Source organism: Tachysurus fulvidraco, chromosome 3, assembly GCF_022655615.1.
Source record: "Tachysurus fulvidraco isolate hzauxx_2018 chromosome 3, HZAU_PFXX_2.0, whole genome shotgun sequence".
NCBI classification, from domain to species: Eukaryota; Metazoa; Chordata; class Actinopteri; order Siluriformes; family Bagridae; genus Tachysurus; species Tachysurus fulvidraco.
The window spans coordinates 31,895,218-31,912,843 of record NC_062520.1 but is presented as its reverse complement, the minus strand read 5'-3'; the positions used below and the strand labels follow the sequence as shown (position 1 = coordinate 31,912,843).

The window sequence follows — 17,626 nt, the reverse complement described above, 5'->3', positions numbered from 1 at the left end:
CTAAAATCACTGAGAAGCTCTGGTAATAATTACTTTACCCCCCACGTCCCCACGTCGAACTAATCCCGTCCAAATAGGGCTTAAGATTGATCGTGAAGACAGATTCTGGATACTTGTGCTATGTTGTCTGAGGTGGGGCTTTTTTCCAACTGATGGAAGTTTGCCTATAAAGCAAACTTTTAAAATATAAAATAATAAATAACTGCACCAATACTGTATGTTACGTAATATCAGGTTGTTGTTTTCTTTTTGTTGTTGTTAAGGTGGCCTTAAATATTATTTCTGATAATGCCGTGAGATTTATTGTGTGGAGACTAAATACTCGGCTTGTGACTAATTTTTGCCAGCATAGATTCTTTATATCAGTCATCTCAACTTTGAAAAGATGCAATAATGCACACACTGTAAGACAATGTACTGTAAGACTGTTGGAACTGAAGGTTCACCTGCTGCCTTAAGCCTGAGGAAACTACTACACAAGACGGATTACTTTAACTTTCATTTTTAATGAAATCAGCTCTTTTCTTGACAATTAGAGTTAAAGTGAACGAGATTTGGGACGATCGCGTTTGTTCCTATCCGATTACAGACACTTTCAGCAGGAACGCGAAGCTGGAAAATGACCTGGCTGATGAAATTCTGTCTTAACAGGAAAGCAAGAACTAATGAGAAAGTCAAAGTAAAAGTGAACAGATTGTGAGAGCTTATCTGATACAGAGATGTGATACTACAAGAATGGACTGAAAAAAACATCAGGGTTTGTGGGGAAAGCGAAATATAAACTCACTTGTCATAACATACGTATAATGTGAGATTCATATCAATATATTAAAGAGACTTGAAAATAAAACTTGATTGAATTTCATTTATTTAGAAATGCGTGCATTCGTTGGATCTCCACGATTGAATTGAAGAATAACACGGTTACAAAGCACAAATACTGTACACAATATACAGAAGGTAAAAAGAAGAGAATTTAGAGTCACAGGCAAAGGATGCTCTCATGTTGTATAATGCAGATGTTTTATCCCTCTGTAGAATGAACAGAGTAGTAAATAGATGATGGAAGGTCAGAATAGGCCATCGTTCAGAAAGCTTTCATTAGAGTGATTAATTCAGCATGTGGGACTGAGGCAAGTCTCCTGTGACACCAGCTGGTCTCAGTATGTCTTTGGGGAAGAACAAACAAAAGCATTGGAAGGTTTAAAAAAAATATTTAAGAGATAACATTTAAACTATAATGCCAACATACTCTAACAGGCCTGAGTAATATTTTTATGCATGGTTTCTTTGTTTGTTTTGTTTTTCCTGATCGAAAGAGTTTACAGTTTTATTTTGACTTTGTTCTGGAAGTTCATGTATAGTTCATCAATATATTCATATATTGTTCATTGAGAAATCATTTTCAGTTGTTCTAAAGCGACCAAAGCAACAAGGAAACCACTCTTTGAGGATCCTTAGAAATAAATTCCTGAATCTCTGCACAACAAAGGCGTAGATGAAGGGGTTGATGCAGCAGTGACAGAACGCTATGGTTTCCACCCACTGCATAGCCATGTTCAGGTCCTGATACCACTCACGAGTGCTCATGTAACCCAGATACTGCAGGAACTTCAGGAAGATGACGATGTTGTAAGGTGTCCAGAAGAGGAAGAAAACACTGACCAACACCAGAATGAGCCTGACAGCTCTGTGTTTCTTCTGAGACGTCATGGTCATTAAGATAGGGATGATGCGCGAGTAGCAGAACACCATCACTGACAGAGGAATAATTAAGCTAAGGATGTTCAGCTCCATGTAATAGAATGACCTCCACTTTGTTCCTTTTGGATATTCCAAACTGCATATCCATCCCACTGATGCATACTTCATTTGTGAGAAAATGATGTTTGGCAGAGAAGCTCCCAGGCTAAGTGTCCACATAAACAAAACTAGGGCTATGATAGCTCTGACAGACCGGTGCTTAGAGAAGAGAGAGTTATTGGTGTGGACAATGGCACTGTAGCGCTCAATGGTCATGAGGATCATGAAGAAGATGCTTCCATAGAATCCCAGCGTGTAGAACGCAATCACTGTATGGCACATGAAGCTCCCGAACATCCACTGAGTGGTGGCAACATAGTGAGCATAGAAAGGTAATGAGAGAAGGAAGAGGAGGTCTGAAAGCGCCAGGTTGAAGAGACACACATCTGACATGTTGGACCTTTTGCTGAACTTGACCAGGACGCACAACACCAAGCCATTGCCGATGAACCCCACGATGAAGACGATGCTGTAGAGTGTAGGGAGGAAGACTCTGCTGAAGGCCTTTATGTTGCTAATGTGGGTTGAATATGGGTCTGGACGTAAGGTATAGTAATCAGAAACGTTTCCAGCTGTTTATAAAAATAAAAAAAAATCACTTATTGCACGATTTCTGCATGTACAAGTTGATAATAACAGAAAAGAAAACTTTTTTTATTACTGTACTAGAAAAATGTCTATAGTTAGCAATAGATATTCTGTAACACAAATGTAGAGATGTAACCAGACTGAAAACTAGCATCAGTGCAAACAATAACACGAGAGAATAAAATGAAGAAATTCGATCTGATTCTGTAACGATTTCAAAGGATCTCTGTAGTAGTTTGGTACTGATTTGTACTGGTACAGTAATGTGTAGTACTTTAAGACTAAAAGCAACACAGTTTGAACACAGTTAGCAAAGTTTTTAGACACTCTGTAATAAGTTTAAAACTGCTGATCATATTAAAAAAATACATGCACTTACGTGTCGTTGTGCGCTCTGAAACCTCTGCCATGATTAATCAGTCGAGTTGTGAGTGTGAAAGAAGGCTGTGTGTAGTGATATAACACCGTCCTGAGCTTTTGTGCTGTAGAGGTGGGGCTTCGTCCTAGTCACACTACAGATATCTGTAACCATGCTTATGTCTTTTTATGTACTGATTGTGATCGTTTTAGCAGGAAAATAAACAAGAACACTGCGATTCTAACGATATCCTCTAGAAAACAACATATCCAAGAAAACCCAAATATGCATCTTAGCGATGTGTAATAAATTCAAATGAATGACGGTATCAATGCTCTCATCCCTGCTGCTTTCTTATAAGGAACAAGTTGTACAAGTTTTAAAGAAAAACAATCAATTAACTAGACAAAAGAGATATAAACGATTGAATTGTGTACCGAGATGTGCATAAGAATGGTTCATTCATTCGTGTTTCAGTTTTTTCACTTATCTAGAACTGACGATTCACATCAGCCGCTATTCCCATAAGTGATTTCCACTGAACTGATAAGTACATGTTGAATCAGGTAGCTCCACAGAATAATAAGGAAATCTTCAGTAGCCAAGTATCCATCCATTCCAGAAAAACATGCTTAAAGAGTCATTTACAACAGCTTACGATTACTTTCCTTTTAATATACAGCATTTTTTAAAAAGTCCATTCTTTGGGTGGGTGACTGAAATAAGTCAAACATTTCCAAAGCCTTTCTGTTCTACCTGCCTGATTGATACCATTCTGTAGAATTAAATGGTGAATCCTCCAGTTTATTACCAGTTAATTAAGGGGTCCCTCAAGGATCAGTTCTAGGACCTCTGCTTTTCTCGATATACATGCTTCCATTAGGGAACATTATTAGAAGACATGGGATTATTTTCCACTGTTATGCTGACGACACACAGTTATATATCTCATCAAAACCAGATGAAATAGCCACAGTGTCCAAATTAACTCAATGCCTTAGAGAGATAAAAGACTGGATGAGCTGCAACTTTCTGTTGTTAAACTCTAATAAGACAGAAATACTACTCATAGGTCCAAAAACCAATGCACAGAAACTCTCACAATTTAACTCCCATTTAGAGGGATGTACTGTTACTAGTAGCTCGACAGTGAAAGACCTCGGTGTTATATTAGACAGTAACTTGTCTTTAAACTCATATCACCATATTACAAACACAGCCTTCTTCACCTTAGAAATATCACCAAGCTGAGAAACATCCTGTCTGTATCTGATGCTGAGAAGCTAGTTCATGCTTTCATGACCTCTAGACTGGACTATTGTAATGCATTACTAGGTGGTTGTCCTGCATCTTTAATAAATAGGTTACAGTTAGTCCAAAATGTAGCTGCCAGAGTTCTCACTAGGACAAGAAAGTATGACCTTTAACCCCAATGTTATCATCTCTACACTGGCTACCTGTTAAGTATAGAATTGACTACAAACTGCTGCTACAAGGCTCTTGATGGTTTAGCTCACATGTATCTAACTAGTCTTCTAACACGTTACAATCCTTCACGCTCTCTGAGATCACAAAACTCAGGGCTTCTGCTAGTTCCCAGAATATCTAAGTCTACTAAAGGTGGTAGAGCGTTTTCTTATTTAGCTCCCAAACTTTGGAATAGTCTTCCTGATAGTGTTCGGGGCTCAGGCACACTTTCCCAGTTTAAATGTAGATTAAAAACTCATCTCTTTAGTCAGGCGTACACATAATACATCCCATATTATCATGCACCAGTACACCAGACCTGCTTTGGACCACTGAGACAAGGCCGACTCTGAGAGAATCCTGAGACATCTACAGATCTACCAGCTCCGGTTAGATTCAGTGTTACTAAAGATGAGATGTGAACTCCATGTGATCTTTTACATCACTACAACATTTATCAGACTGTATATATATAATCACACCCCCAGTGTCACCCAGATGAGGATGAGGTTATATAATCACAGCCCAGTGTCACCCAGATGAGGATGAGGTTCCCCTTTGAGTCTGGTTCCTCTCAAGGTTCCTTCCTTTACCATCTAAGGGAGTTTTTCCTCCCCACAGTCACCTGAGTCACCTCAGACTTGTTCATTAGGGATAAATACAAACACATTATGAACTAAATATATCTAATAATAATCTTGAATTTTTTATTATATTAATTCTTTATATTATTCCTTATGTTTACCTTCTGCTCTGTGTTTATGTTCCTGTAAAGCTGCTTTGAGACAATGTCAATTGTAAAAAGCGCTATACAAATAAACTTGTATTGAATTAAATTGAACTGTCCAAATAATATTGGATTTAACAATCGGGTTCTTAACGATGATCGTGTTCTTCTGGTAACTAGGATTATGGTGTTTGTGCTTCTGCTGGGAACAGAATCAAGTATTTAGAAATGACTTTAGAAGCCGACATTAGAAATGCAGTCTGTTCTGTCTCTCATTTACACTTACAGTTACTGTTACACACAATTCAATTCAATTCAATTCAATTCAATTCAAGTTTATTTGTATAGCGCTTTTTACAATAGACATTGTCTCAAAGCAGCTTTACAGAACATAAACATAGAGCAGAAGGTAAACATAATTAATGATAAAGGAAATAACGAATAATAAAATAAATAAGAATTAACAGAATAAAAATTCTAGATTATTATTAGTTGTATATAGTTCACAGTGTGTATGTATTTATCCCCCTATGAGCAAGTCTGAGGTGACTCAGGCAGCAGTGGCAAGGAAAAACTCCCTTAAATTGGTAAAGGAAGAAACCTTGAGAGGAACCGGACTCAAGGGGGAACCCATCCTCATATGGGTGACACTGGGGGTGTGATTGTAATATACAGTCAGTTAAATGTTGTATTGGTGTGAGGTTCAAGGACTTCTGATCTCCTGAGTACCACAGAGTCTAACTGGAGATGTCTCAGGATTCTTAGAGTCGGCCTCGGCTCAGTGGACGTCCAAAGGCTTCGTCCCACAGAGGACGTTGGGAGCCGGTACAGTGTCTGGATGCCTCGGGATGGGTACAAAGAGAGAAGCAGTGGAAAGGGATTAACATATCTGCTGTTCATAAAAATGTGCCGGTCTGATGTACTGGTGCATGATATTATGGGATGTATTATGTGTACGCCTGACTAAAGAGATGAGTTTTTAATCTACATTTAACAGAGTCACCTGGTTCTGTCACATGTCTTACTGGTAAGTGTCTTAATAAAACACATTGCGCTGTCAAAACAGCAAGAAAAATCCATGCAAGTTTGATCATGCCCTTGTACCTGGAATCAAGCTTTCAACAAGGCTTCTTTCTGCTTCGGGCTGTAAACACACACACACACACACACACACACACACACACACACACACACACACACACACACACACACACACACACACAGACACACAGACACACATATGGCATGTTATATGCAGCCACAATGGCGTACATAGTAATCACTTGAATAATTAATGAATTCATTATATTCTCCCATTGAAGTCCACAAACTTTTCTTTCTTTTTTTTTTGGAATTACAGACGGTGGTGACGTAATCAGTACCTCGTTTGTTGTTGCTATAGAAATGATGGTGCTTTAATACAACCTTTTATATAAACATAATGAGTTTTTATGTAGATGTTATTTCTTTTGTCGGTGGCACATGTTGTGCTGAATTGTAGTGTGTGTGTGTGTGTGTGTGTGTGTGTGTGTGTGTGTGTGTGTGTGTGTGTGTGTGTGTGTGTGTGTGCTTGTCTAAATCCCTAATTGTTTATTTCCACTCAGAATTGGGTGCCAGCTACAGCGAGAGTAGTGACTTTGTGTGTGGTGGCGATGCTTCTGACAGTCACGATGCACTCAGTTGTGTTGTATGAGCTGTGGTGTTGGGGGGCACATACGATTGGTGTCCTGTGGCTTAGGGACCCCGGGACCAAATTCTGGAGAGAAAGTAATTAAAATGACTTGTTTTTCATCTGAAATACAGTCAATTGAACTGTACTTTGTCAATCAGCCCAAATTTAGCTAAGTTCCTCCATGTTTAGCCACATAAACGGGTGAGGGGCCGGGCCGTTGGGATATCCGATCTGATCCGGTCTCTGCTGTTTTTTCAATGTTTCATCTTTCCCCCTCACTACAGCGGCACATCTGTGATGTTTACTGTGTTGCATGACTCTAACGTCTGAGCAATTTTTGCCAAAGTGTTTCTTGTGACGGGTCTCCTGCTTCCCTGCTACGGCCGGCCAGTGGGTGGAGCTGTGTTGTTGATTCAGGTGCACCTGTTTCTTGTTATCTCTCCTTATTTAAGTTTGGTGTTGATTGTGTTTAGAAGATCTTTTTCCGCCTGGGATCTGTTTGGGTTGTCTTCCGTTTTGTTTCTGTATTATTTTGTAAGTATTGTTCTCCATTGGAGTTCACCACTACACGGTCATGTGTAAACATTCTGCCAAAGCTCAGATTAATTATTCACAATTCTTTGTCAAATAAAAGATTAACTGGTATTCTGGTTTTCACTGCGTCCTCCCTTTTTTTGTCATGACTTGAGCCGGTTGTGACAAAAGTGGGGGCTCGTCCATTTTTGTAATTTGAGTATGTTTGTATACGAATTTAATTTGGTTAATTCCTTGTAAATTCTGTTGATATTGGTTATTCGTTGATCCTTTAGTTTTGGAGGGCTGCAGTGAATTAGGTATATTGTTTACTTTTGTTTTTGTAAGCATTTGTGCGGAATTGCATTTGGTAAGTAAGCTGTTTTGATACATTTAACGGGTAATAATTTTGGACTGCTTTTCCCTGGTTAGGAAAAGAGGGTATCCTTAACCAGATGCTCTGTTTGTTATTTTAGTTTCTTTTTTTTTGTATGGTGAAAGTGGTTGGAGCTGTAGCTCAGGAACACGTCCGTGTTTTGTAATGGCAACTATTCAATTGGTTGTTGTTGTGAACACTGGTTTATAGTGTGTAAATACCCGCTGCAAGTAACTATATGAAGACTAGGGTTCAGTTTAGTTGGTTTATGGTTTGGTTAGGGGGAACTGGACTTCATTTTTGTTACCTGTGTATTAAAATAGGCTTACCTTGTTATGGCTTCTGTCGAGGAGTTTATTAAGACTCCGTCAGATGATGTTTTAGATGTCTTTTCTAAAGATCAACTTTTGGAGGTTGCAGATCGTTATGAAATTACGTTGTCCGTCCAAGATAAGCGTCTAAAAGATACAATTAAGACAGTCATAAAATCCAAACTGAATGCACGTGATGTGTTAAAGTCGCAGCCAGAACCTGTTGTTAATGTTGCATCTAAGATGTCGCATTTGACGTTTGAACAGCAAAAAGAACTGCTGTTGCTTGAAGCTGAGACTAAAGAAAAAACATTAGAGGCACAAAGACGTCTCCAATTATCTAAAGTTCAAGTGCAGCAACAACAATTAGAACTTGAACGTTATCGCTTGGATTTGATAAGAGATGGAAGAATTCCTAGCACAAATGGGTCAGGAAGTAAGCATGGTTTGCGTGACTTTGATGTTGTGAGTAATTTGAGACTAATTCCGAAATTTGATGAACAGGATGTGGAACGTTTTTTTGTATTATTTGAACGTGTTGCTGAGGCAAGAAATTGGCCAGATGACCAACGTACTTTGATGTTACAATGTATTTTTACGGGCAGGGCTCAAGAAGCGTACTCCCCTCTTAGTACGGAGGATGCGGCAAAGTATCAGACTGTTTTAAAATCCTATGAATTGGTTCCGGAGGCATACAGGCAGAAATTTTGGTTTTGGAGAAAAGGTGAGAAACACCTTTTCTTTTTAGATTAACGGGCTATGTCAAAGAACCAAACGGTTGATAAATGTGACGGTCCTAAGGAGACGAATACTTTGGAAATTCCTTCAATTTTGTCAGTAGCGCGTAATGATTTGGTGATGGTACAAAATGTGGATTTCACCTTAAATGAGCTGTTTGATCGGGTTGTTTCATGTGACTCGATTGCCAACCTTCCATCTGGTTATTACCTGGATGACGGTCTGTTGGTTCGTAAATGGGTACCACAGGGTGATTTTGCAATCGGAGACCCCATTGTACAAGTTGTTGTTCCTCAGAAATTTCGGAACCTTGTGTGACAAACTGCGCATGATGCATCTGGTCATTTGGGTGTAAAAAAAACATACAAGTTGCTCTTAAAAGGGTTTTTTTGGCCGAAATTAAAGCGGGATGTTTCCAGTTACATTAAGTCGTGTCGTACTTGCCAACTTACAGGAAAACCCAACCAGGCGATAAAATCGGCACCCCTTTATCCAATCCCTGTGATAAGTCAGCCTTTTGAATATTTAATAGTGGACTGTGTTGGCCCTTTGCCAAAGTCAAAATCAGGCAGCGAGTACTTATTTACAGTTATGTGTCAGGTAACACGTTATCCGTCTGCTTACCCGCTTCGTTCTATTACTGCGAAAAATGTCTTGAAAGCACTTACTCAGCTTATTTCTGTCTTTGGAATACCACGAGTTATTCTATCGGACCAAGGTATTAATTTTACTTCTAATGTGTTTGGACAAAATATTAAAACAACTTCACATTACACATAATCTTTCCAGTGCTTACCATGCACAGAGTCAGGGAGCTCTGGAAAGATTAGTCCAAATAAGCTTGTTTTTGGCCATGGTATACGAGGTCCTTTTGATGTTTTGGCTGATGATCAGAAAAAATCTGATCCGCCGAAGAATGTTCTGACTTATATTAGCGATTTTCGTAGGAAAATTTTTGAGTTTGGTCAAATGGCGAAAGCGCATTTAAGTAAGGCCCAGGACCGAATGAAGCGTTTCTTTGATCGTCGGGCAGAAATCCGTTCGTTTCAACAAGGTGATCAAGTACTGGCATTGTTGCCTGTTGTAGGATCGCCTTTTCAGGCTAAATTTGCTGGACCTTACACCGTTGCTCGTCAAATATCAGATCTTAATTATTTGATCGAGACTCCAGATCGAAATAAGAAAACCAGAGTATGTCACATAAACTTGCTAAAACCCTATTATGCATGTAAGGAGGCTGCTCTTATTGACTGTGACACGAACAAAATGATTGGGTCCGATATTAAATCTGTCCTTGTGACAGGAACGGTTGTAATTGCTGATGTAACTCCCGCTGAAGATGAGTTTTATCCGGGTGATTCGGTCCTACAAGGTTGTTTGAAAAACTCAGAAGCTCTTCATACACTATGTGATCGGTTCAATTATTTGGTCGAGGAGCAGTGTATTGATTTGATTAATTTAATTATGGAGTACGATTCGCTGTTTTCAGATATTCCATCATGTACTACTTTTAATCGAGCACGATATTGATGGATTCTGCTCCTATTCGGCACCGTTATTATCGTGTTTCAGCAAATAAGAAAAAACATTTGGATGCTGAAATTGACTACATGCTTAATAATGGTATTGCTGAACCTTCATTTTCTAGCTGGGCATCCCCGTCACTGTTGGTGAGTAAGTCTGATTATCGAATTATCGGATTATCGAAAGGTAAATGCTGTCACCAAACTCGACTCTTCCTTTACCTCGAATTGAGGATTGCATTGATCAGGTGGGAAGTGCCAAATTTGTTACCAAGTTTGACCTTTTAAAAGGTTATTGGCAAGTACCCCTATCTGCAAGGGCTAGGGAAATATCTGCCTTTATTACACCTTCTGGATTATTTACTTATAAAGTAATGAGTTTTGGTTTGCGGATCGCACCCGCCACCTTTCAGTGATTAATGAATCGCGTCATCACCGGTTTAAAAGGCTGTGCGGTATATTTAGATGATGTGGTAGTTTATAGCCACACATGGAACGAGAATTTACAGCATATTCGGGCTTTGTTGGATCGCTTTGGTGCAGCCAATTTAACTGTAACTCTATCAAAGTGTGAGTTTGCAAAAGCCACTGTTACTTACCTTGGTAAGATTGTGGGTCAAGGCCAGGTGCGGCCGGTTCGTGGGAAAGTACCAAAAAGGAATTAATGCGTTTTTTGGGAATGGTGTTGTTTCTGTCGGAATTTCTCTGTGGTGGCTGCGCCTTTAACAAATTTGTTGCGTGGGACCGTGAAGTTCCATTGGAGTCATATTTGCCAGGAGGCTTTTGAGAAGATTAAAATATTGTTAACAGAAGCTCCCGTTTTGGCGGCTCTGAAATTTGACCAGTCTTTTCAATTACAAGTAGATGCAAGTAACATAGGCACAGGTGCAGTTTTGATACAGAAATCCGAGGAAGGTATTGACCATCCAGTGGCTTTCTTTTCCCGGAAATTTAATCTATATCAGTTAAATTATTCCGTAATTGAGAAAGAAGCATTGGCGTTAATGTGGGCATTGCAACACTTTGATGTGTATGTTGGGGCGACGGACGGACCTTTGGTCATTTATTCTGACCATAACCCACTGACATTTTTGCGCTCCCTACAAAGCCCAAATCAGAGGCTTATGAGATGGTGCCCAATCCTTCAGGCTCAGAAAACTTAATTGCTGATGCCCTGTCGCATATTCATACGGTGTGAATGTTCTGTTGGTGTACCCATATTATTGTCTGTTTCGTTTCCTTTCTTAAATTTTGCTTCCTAGATGTCAAGGTTGCTGGAAGGAGATGAAGAACTGAGGGACTGGATTTATGAGAGTACCGACATGGCATTAATGCTGATTGGGGAACATGATAATGATTTATTATTTTATGATTCTTTTTGATTATTGGTGGTTTTGTTTTTTAGGGGGGTGGGGGGGTGACGGGTCTCCTGCTTCCCTGCTACGGCCGGCCAGTGGGTGGAGCTGTGTTGTTAATTCAGGTGCACCTGTTTCTTGTTATCTCTCCTTATTTAAGTTTGGTGTTGATTGTGTTTAGAAGATCTTTTTCCACCTGGGATCTGTTTGGGTTGTCTTCTGTTTTGTTTCTGTATTATTTTGTAAGTATTGTTTTCCATTGGAGTTCACCACTACACGGTCATGTGTAAACATTCTGCCAAAGCTCAGATTAATTATTCACAATTCTTTGTCAAATAAAAGATTAACTGGTATTCTGGTTTTCACTGCGTCCTCCCTTTTTTTGTCATGACTTGAGCCGGTTGTGACATTCTACATCCTGGTTTTCACGTGCTATCTGGCACGTGCTGTTTAGTTTCACTTCACACCGGTGCCTTAACGTAGGGTTAACACTGCGAAAGCTTCAGAGCCTCTTCTAAATCACCAGTGTAGAACGTTCCTCTACCTGTAGAACCAGTTTTAAGTGCAGGGTTAAAAGCTGTTACTTCTGTTGTGAAATTTTAGTGCATTAGGATGATTTTTTACCACCTGCCCCTTTAAGGCACAGGATGACTGTGCTGACTAGTCCAAAGATTATTACATAAGTGAACGTAGTATGGTGTTACAGTGTCCTCTATTGGTACAGTTATGGAGCTGTCAAATTAACTGCACTCTGGCTGCTCCAGAAGGTAGCTCGAACAATGTATGTATGACGTTGGACACAATCAGCTCACTTCAATTCAGACAGCTCAGAATATGAGGTTTGGATCACATTAGCATGGTTAGCTCTGTGCAATCCATTCAAAGTTCTTCTACAACAGATTTCTTGGCAAACCAGGTCTTCATGGAGCTCATTTCGTGTGTATTGTCATGCTGAAATGCTTGTGATTACGACTTTGTGCCATCAGTTTGGGAAAGAACCACATATGGATGTGAAGATTAGTCCATTTAGTGCACATGGGGCTAATACTGTAAATATATGGATAATATGGCACAAATGCAAGCATACTGTACTACACAAACTCAGCCAGTCTATCATATTTCATTAGACCTGGACTAAATAATCAGCGATACAGAAGTTCATATTCTGTGGTGGAGAATTTTAGAGCCTATTATAGAAAGTTAACTTGGTGTCATTTGTAACTGCAACCATCTCCGTTACATGGTAGCTGTAAAAAGAGCAATCCAGGGAAATCAATTGTTATGTGTTTGTAACTATAGAGCCAGCCCATCACAGGACACACACACACACACTCTCATTCACTCACACACTCACACACTACGGACAATTTTCCAGAGATGCCAATCAACCTACCATGCATGTCTTTGGGAGGAAACCGGAGTACCCAGAGGAAACCCCCGAGGCTCGGGGAGAACATGCAAACTCCACACACACAAGGTGGAGGCGGGAATCGAACCCCCAACCCTGGAGGTGTGAGGCGAACGTGATAACCACTAAGTCACCGTGCCGCCCTGATCTTATGATGATGGTGTTAAATAATTTTGGAATACAGTGATGTCATTATGTCAGCTTGTGTGGCATCAAACATATATATATATATATATATATATATATATATATATATATAATATAATTTATTTTTTAATGAATCTATTTAATATATTATTGTAATCTATTATTATTTATGACTGTTCACATATGGGACTCTATGTCTAAAACTCTAAAACACATGCTTCATTATTTCCTGATTCTTTATGAAATCATTAGTTAAGCATTAATACATTCTTTATTCCAGTTTGTATATTTATTCTCTTGGTCATCTTGTCACGGAACATGCACATGGAGATTATAGATACACTTCACTAAATGTTAGAACAGTAATGACCATTAATGGCTATCCAGCAGCTGCCGATCTGGCAATAATGCAAACTTGTCATGAAGAAGGAAAAGTTTGCCGTAGTTTAGTAGTCAAGATTGATCGTGAAGACAGATTCTGGATACTTGTGCTATGTTGTCTGAGGTGTGGCTTTTTTCCAACTGATGGAAGTTTGCCTATAAAGGAAACTTTTAAAATATAAAATAATAAATAACTGCACCAATACTGTATGTTACGTAATATCAGGTTGTTGTTTTCTTTTTGTTGTTGTTAAGGTGGCCTTAAATATTATTTCTGATAATGCCGTGAGATTTATTGTGTGGAGACTAAATACTCGGCTTGTGACTAATTTTTGCCAGCATAGATTCTTTATATCAGTCATCTCAACTTTGAAAAGATGCAATAATGCACACACTGTAAGACAATGTACTGTAAGACTGTTGGAACTGAAGGTTCACCTGCTGCCTTAAGCCTGAGGAAACTACTACACAAGACGGATTACTTTAACTTTCATTTTTAATGAAATCAGCTCTTTTCTTGACAATTAGAGTTAAAGTGAACGAGATTTGGGACGATCGCGTTTGTTCCTATCCGATTACAGACACTTTCAGCAGGAACACAAAGCTGGAAAATGACCTGGCTGATGAAATTCTGTCTTAACAGGAAAGCAAGAACTAATGAGAAAGTCAAAGTAAAAGTGAACAGATTGTGAGAGCTTATCTGATACAGAGATGTGATACTACAAGAATGGACTGAAAAAAACATCAGGGTTTGTGGGGAAAGCGAAATATAAACTCACTTGTCATAACATGCGTATAATGTGAGATTCATATCAACATATTAAAGAGACTTGAAAATTCAATTTATGTCAAATGCGTGCATGATTTGGATTGCCACGATTAAATTAAATAATAATCACGGTTACAAAGCCATGAATATATTAATTTTGGCACAGTTATTAGTCCGGATGCCCTTCCTAACACAACATTCTAGAACTAAGATAGATTATCACTCTAGAATCGAAGGAAAATAGTTTGAATAATGATAGTTATACTGCATAATTGACAGACTGTAATCAGATACGGTGCCAGAAGTCATCCGGTGTAAAACCTGTGGTAAATCAGATATGTGAACCAGATGATGTGCTGTGGCGACCCGGAACAGGGAGCAGGCGAAAAAACAACACTGTACAAATACAACACATACAAATACACAATATACAGAATGTAAAAAAAAGAGAATTTAGAGTCACAGGCAAAGGATGCTCTCATGTTGTATAATGCAGATGTTTTATCCCTCTGTAGAATGAACAGAGTAAATAACATTTAAACTATAATGCCAACATACTCTAACAGGCCTGAGTAATATTTTTATGCATGGTTTCTTTGTTTGTTTTGTTTTTCCTGATCGAAAGAGTTTACAGTTTTGATTTTGAGTTTGTTCTGGAAGTCTTTGAGAATCTGGAGAACGTATTGTTCGTCCTCATTGAGAAATCATTTTCAGTTGTTCTGAAGCGACCAAAGCAAAGAGGAAACCACTCTTTTAGGATCCTTAGAAATAAATTCCTGAATCTCTGCCCAACAAAGGCGTAGATGATGGGGTTGAGGCAGCAGTGACAGAACGCTATGGTTTCCACCCACTGCATAGCCATGGTCAGGTCCCGATACCGCTCACGAGTGCTCATGTAACCCAGACACTGCAGGAACTTCAGGAAGATGACGATGTTGTAAGGTGTCCAGAAGAGGAAGAAAACACTGACCAAGACCAGAATGAGCCTGACAGCTCTGTGTTTCTTCTGAGACTTAATGCTCATTAAGATAGGGATGATGCGTGAGTAGCAGAACACCATCACTGACAGAGGAATAATTAAGCCAAGGATGTTCAGCTCCATGTAATAGAATGACCTCCACTTTGTTCCTTCTGTATATTCCTCTTTGCATGTCCATCCCACTGATGCATTCTTCACTTGTGAGAAAATGATGTTTGGCAGAGAAGCTCCCAGGCTAAGTGTCCACATTAACAAAACTAGGGCTATGATAGCTCTGACAGACCGGTGCTTAGAGAAGAGAGAGGTATTGGTGTGGACAATGGCACTGTAGCGCTCAATGGTCATGAGGATCATGAAGAAGATGCTTCCATAGAATCCCAGCGTGTAGAATGCCGTCACTGTATGGCACATGAAGTTCCCAAAGGTCCACTGAGTCATGGCAGCATAGTGAGCAAAGAAAGGTAATGAGAGAAGAAAGAGGAGATCTGAAAGCGCCAAGTTGAAGAGACACACATCTGACATGTTGTACATTTTGTGGAACTTGACCAGGACGCACAACACCAAGCCATTGCCGATGAACCCCACGATGAAGACGATGCTGTAGAGTGTAGGGAGGAAGACTCTGCTGAAGGCAATTATGTTGCTGATGTTGTGGGGTGAGAAATTTTCCGGAGTTATGTTATAGTAAGCAGAATAGTTTCCAGCTGATTATGAAAAAAAAAAAAATCACTTATTGCACGATTTCTGCATGTACAAGTTGATAATAACAGAAAAGAAAACTTTTTTTATTACTGTACTAGAAAAATGTCTATAGTTAGCAATAGATATTCTGGAACACAAATGTAGAGATGTAACCAGACTGAAAACTAGCATCAGTGCAAACAATAACACGAGAGAATAAAATGAAGAAATTCGATCCGATTCTGTAACGATTTCAAAGGATCTCTGTAGTAATTTGGTACTGATTTGTACTGGTACAGTAATGTGTAGTACTTTAAGACTAAAAGCAACACAGTTTGAACACAGTTAGCAAAGTTTTTAGACACTCTGTAATAAGTTTAAAACTGCTGATCATATTAAAAAAATACATGCACTTACATGTCTCTGTGCTCTCTGAAACCTCCGCCATGATTAATCAGTCGAGTTGTGAGTGTGAAAGAAGGCTGTGTGTAGTGATATAACACCGTCCTGAGCTTTTGTGCTGTAGAGGTGGGGCTTCGTCCTAGTCACACTACAGACGTCTGTAACCATGCTTATGTCTTTTTATGTACTGATTGTGATCGTTTTAGCAGGAAAATAAACAAGAACACTGTGATTCTAATGATATCTTTTAGAAAATAACATATCCAAGAATACCCAAATATAATAATAAATTCAAATGAATGACGGTATCAATGCTCTCATCCCTGCTGCTTTCTTATAAGGAACAAGTTGTACAAGTTTTAAAGAAAAACAATCAATTAACTAGACAAAAGAGATATAAACGATTGAATTGTGTACCGAGATGTGCATAAGAATGGTTCATTCATTCGTGTTTCAGTTTTTTCACTTATCTAGAACTGATGATTCACATCAGCCGCTATTCCCATAAGTGATTTCCACTGAACTGATAAGTACATGTTGAATCAGGTAGCTCCACAGAATAATAAGGAAATCTTCAGTAGCCAAGTATCCATCCATTCCGGGAAAACATGATTAAAGAGTCATTTACAACAGCTTATGATTAATGCTTATGATTAATAGTTTTCTTTTAATATACAGCATTTTTTAAAAAGTCCATTCTTTGGGTGGGTGACTGAAATAAGTCAAACATTTCCAAAGCCTTTCTGTTCTACCTGCCTGATTGATACCATTCTGTAGAATTAAATGGTGAATCCTCCAGTTTATTACCAGTTAATTAAGGGGTCCCTCAAGGATCAATTCTAGGACCTCTGCTTTTCTCGATATACATGCTTCCATTAGGGAACATTATTAGAAGACATGGGATTATTTTCCACTGTTATGCTGACGACACACAGTTATATATCTCATCAAAACCAGATGAAATAGCCACAGTGTCCAAATTAACTCAATGCCTTAGAGAGATAAAAGACTGGATGAGCTGCAACTTTCTGTTGTTAAACTCTAATAAGACAGAAATACTACTCATAGGTCCAAAAACCAATGCACAGAAACTCTCACAATTTAACTCCCATTTAGAGGGATGTACTGTTACTAGTAGCTCGACAGTGAAAGACCTCGGTGTTATATTAGACAGCAACTTGTCTTTAAACTCATATCACCATATTACAAACACAGCCTTCTTCACCTTAGAAATATCACCAAGCTGAGAAACATCCTGTCTGTATCTGATGCTGAGAAGCTAGTTCATGCCTTCATGACCTCTAGACTGGACTATTGTAATGCATTACTAGGTGGTTGTCCTGCATCTTTAATAAATAGGTTACAGTTAGTCCAAAATGCAGCTGCCAGAGTTCTCACTAGGACAAGAAAGTATGACCATATAACCCC

At 38.9% G+C, this 17,626-nt stretch overlaps 1 protein-coding gene across 3 annotated transcripts; it reads right to left on the bottom strand.

Annotated features, from left to right (window-relative positions):
• Positions 1-843: 843 nt before the first annotated feature.
• Positions 844-16,755, bottom strand: LOC113662732 (C-C chemokine receptor type 5-like). Of its 3 annotated transcripts, none has more exons than XM_047811731.1 (2): positions 16,214-16,755; positions 844-2,375 (listed from the first exon to the last, which is right to left on the bottom strand). In XM_047811731.1, the coding sequence occupies exons 1-2, from the start codon at positions 16,242-16,244 to the stop codon at positions 1,378-1,380; spliced, it is 1,029 nt and encodes a 342-aa protein (XP_047667687.1). In that variant the 5' UTR covers positions 16,245-16,755; the 3' UTR covers positions 844-1,377. The 3 variants fall into 3 exon arrangements, with proteins under 3 accessions (XP_047667687.1, XP_047667686.1, XP_027033607.2); XM_047811730.1 differs by lacking the exon at positions 16,214-16,755 and adding an exon at positions 2,771-3,172 and having other exon boundaries at positions 845-2,375; XM_027177806.2 differs by lacking the exon at positions 844-2,375 and adding an exon at positions 13,846-15,819 and having other exon boundaries at positions 16,214-16,556.
• Positions 16,756-17,626: the final 871 nt, after the last annotated feature.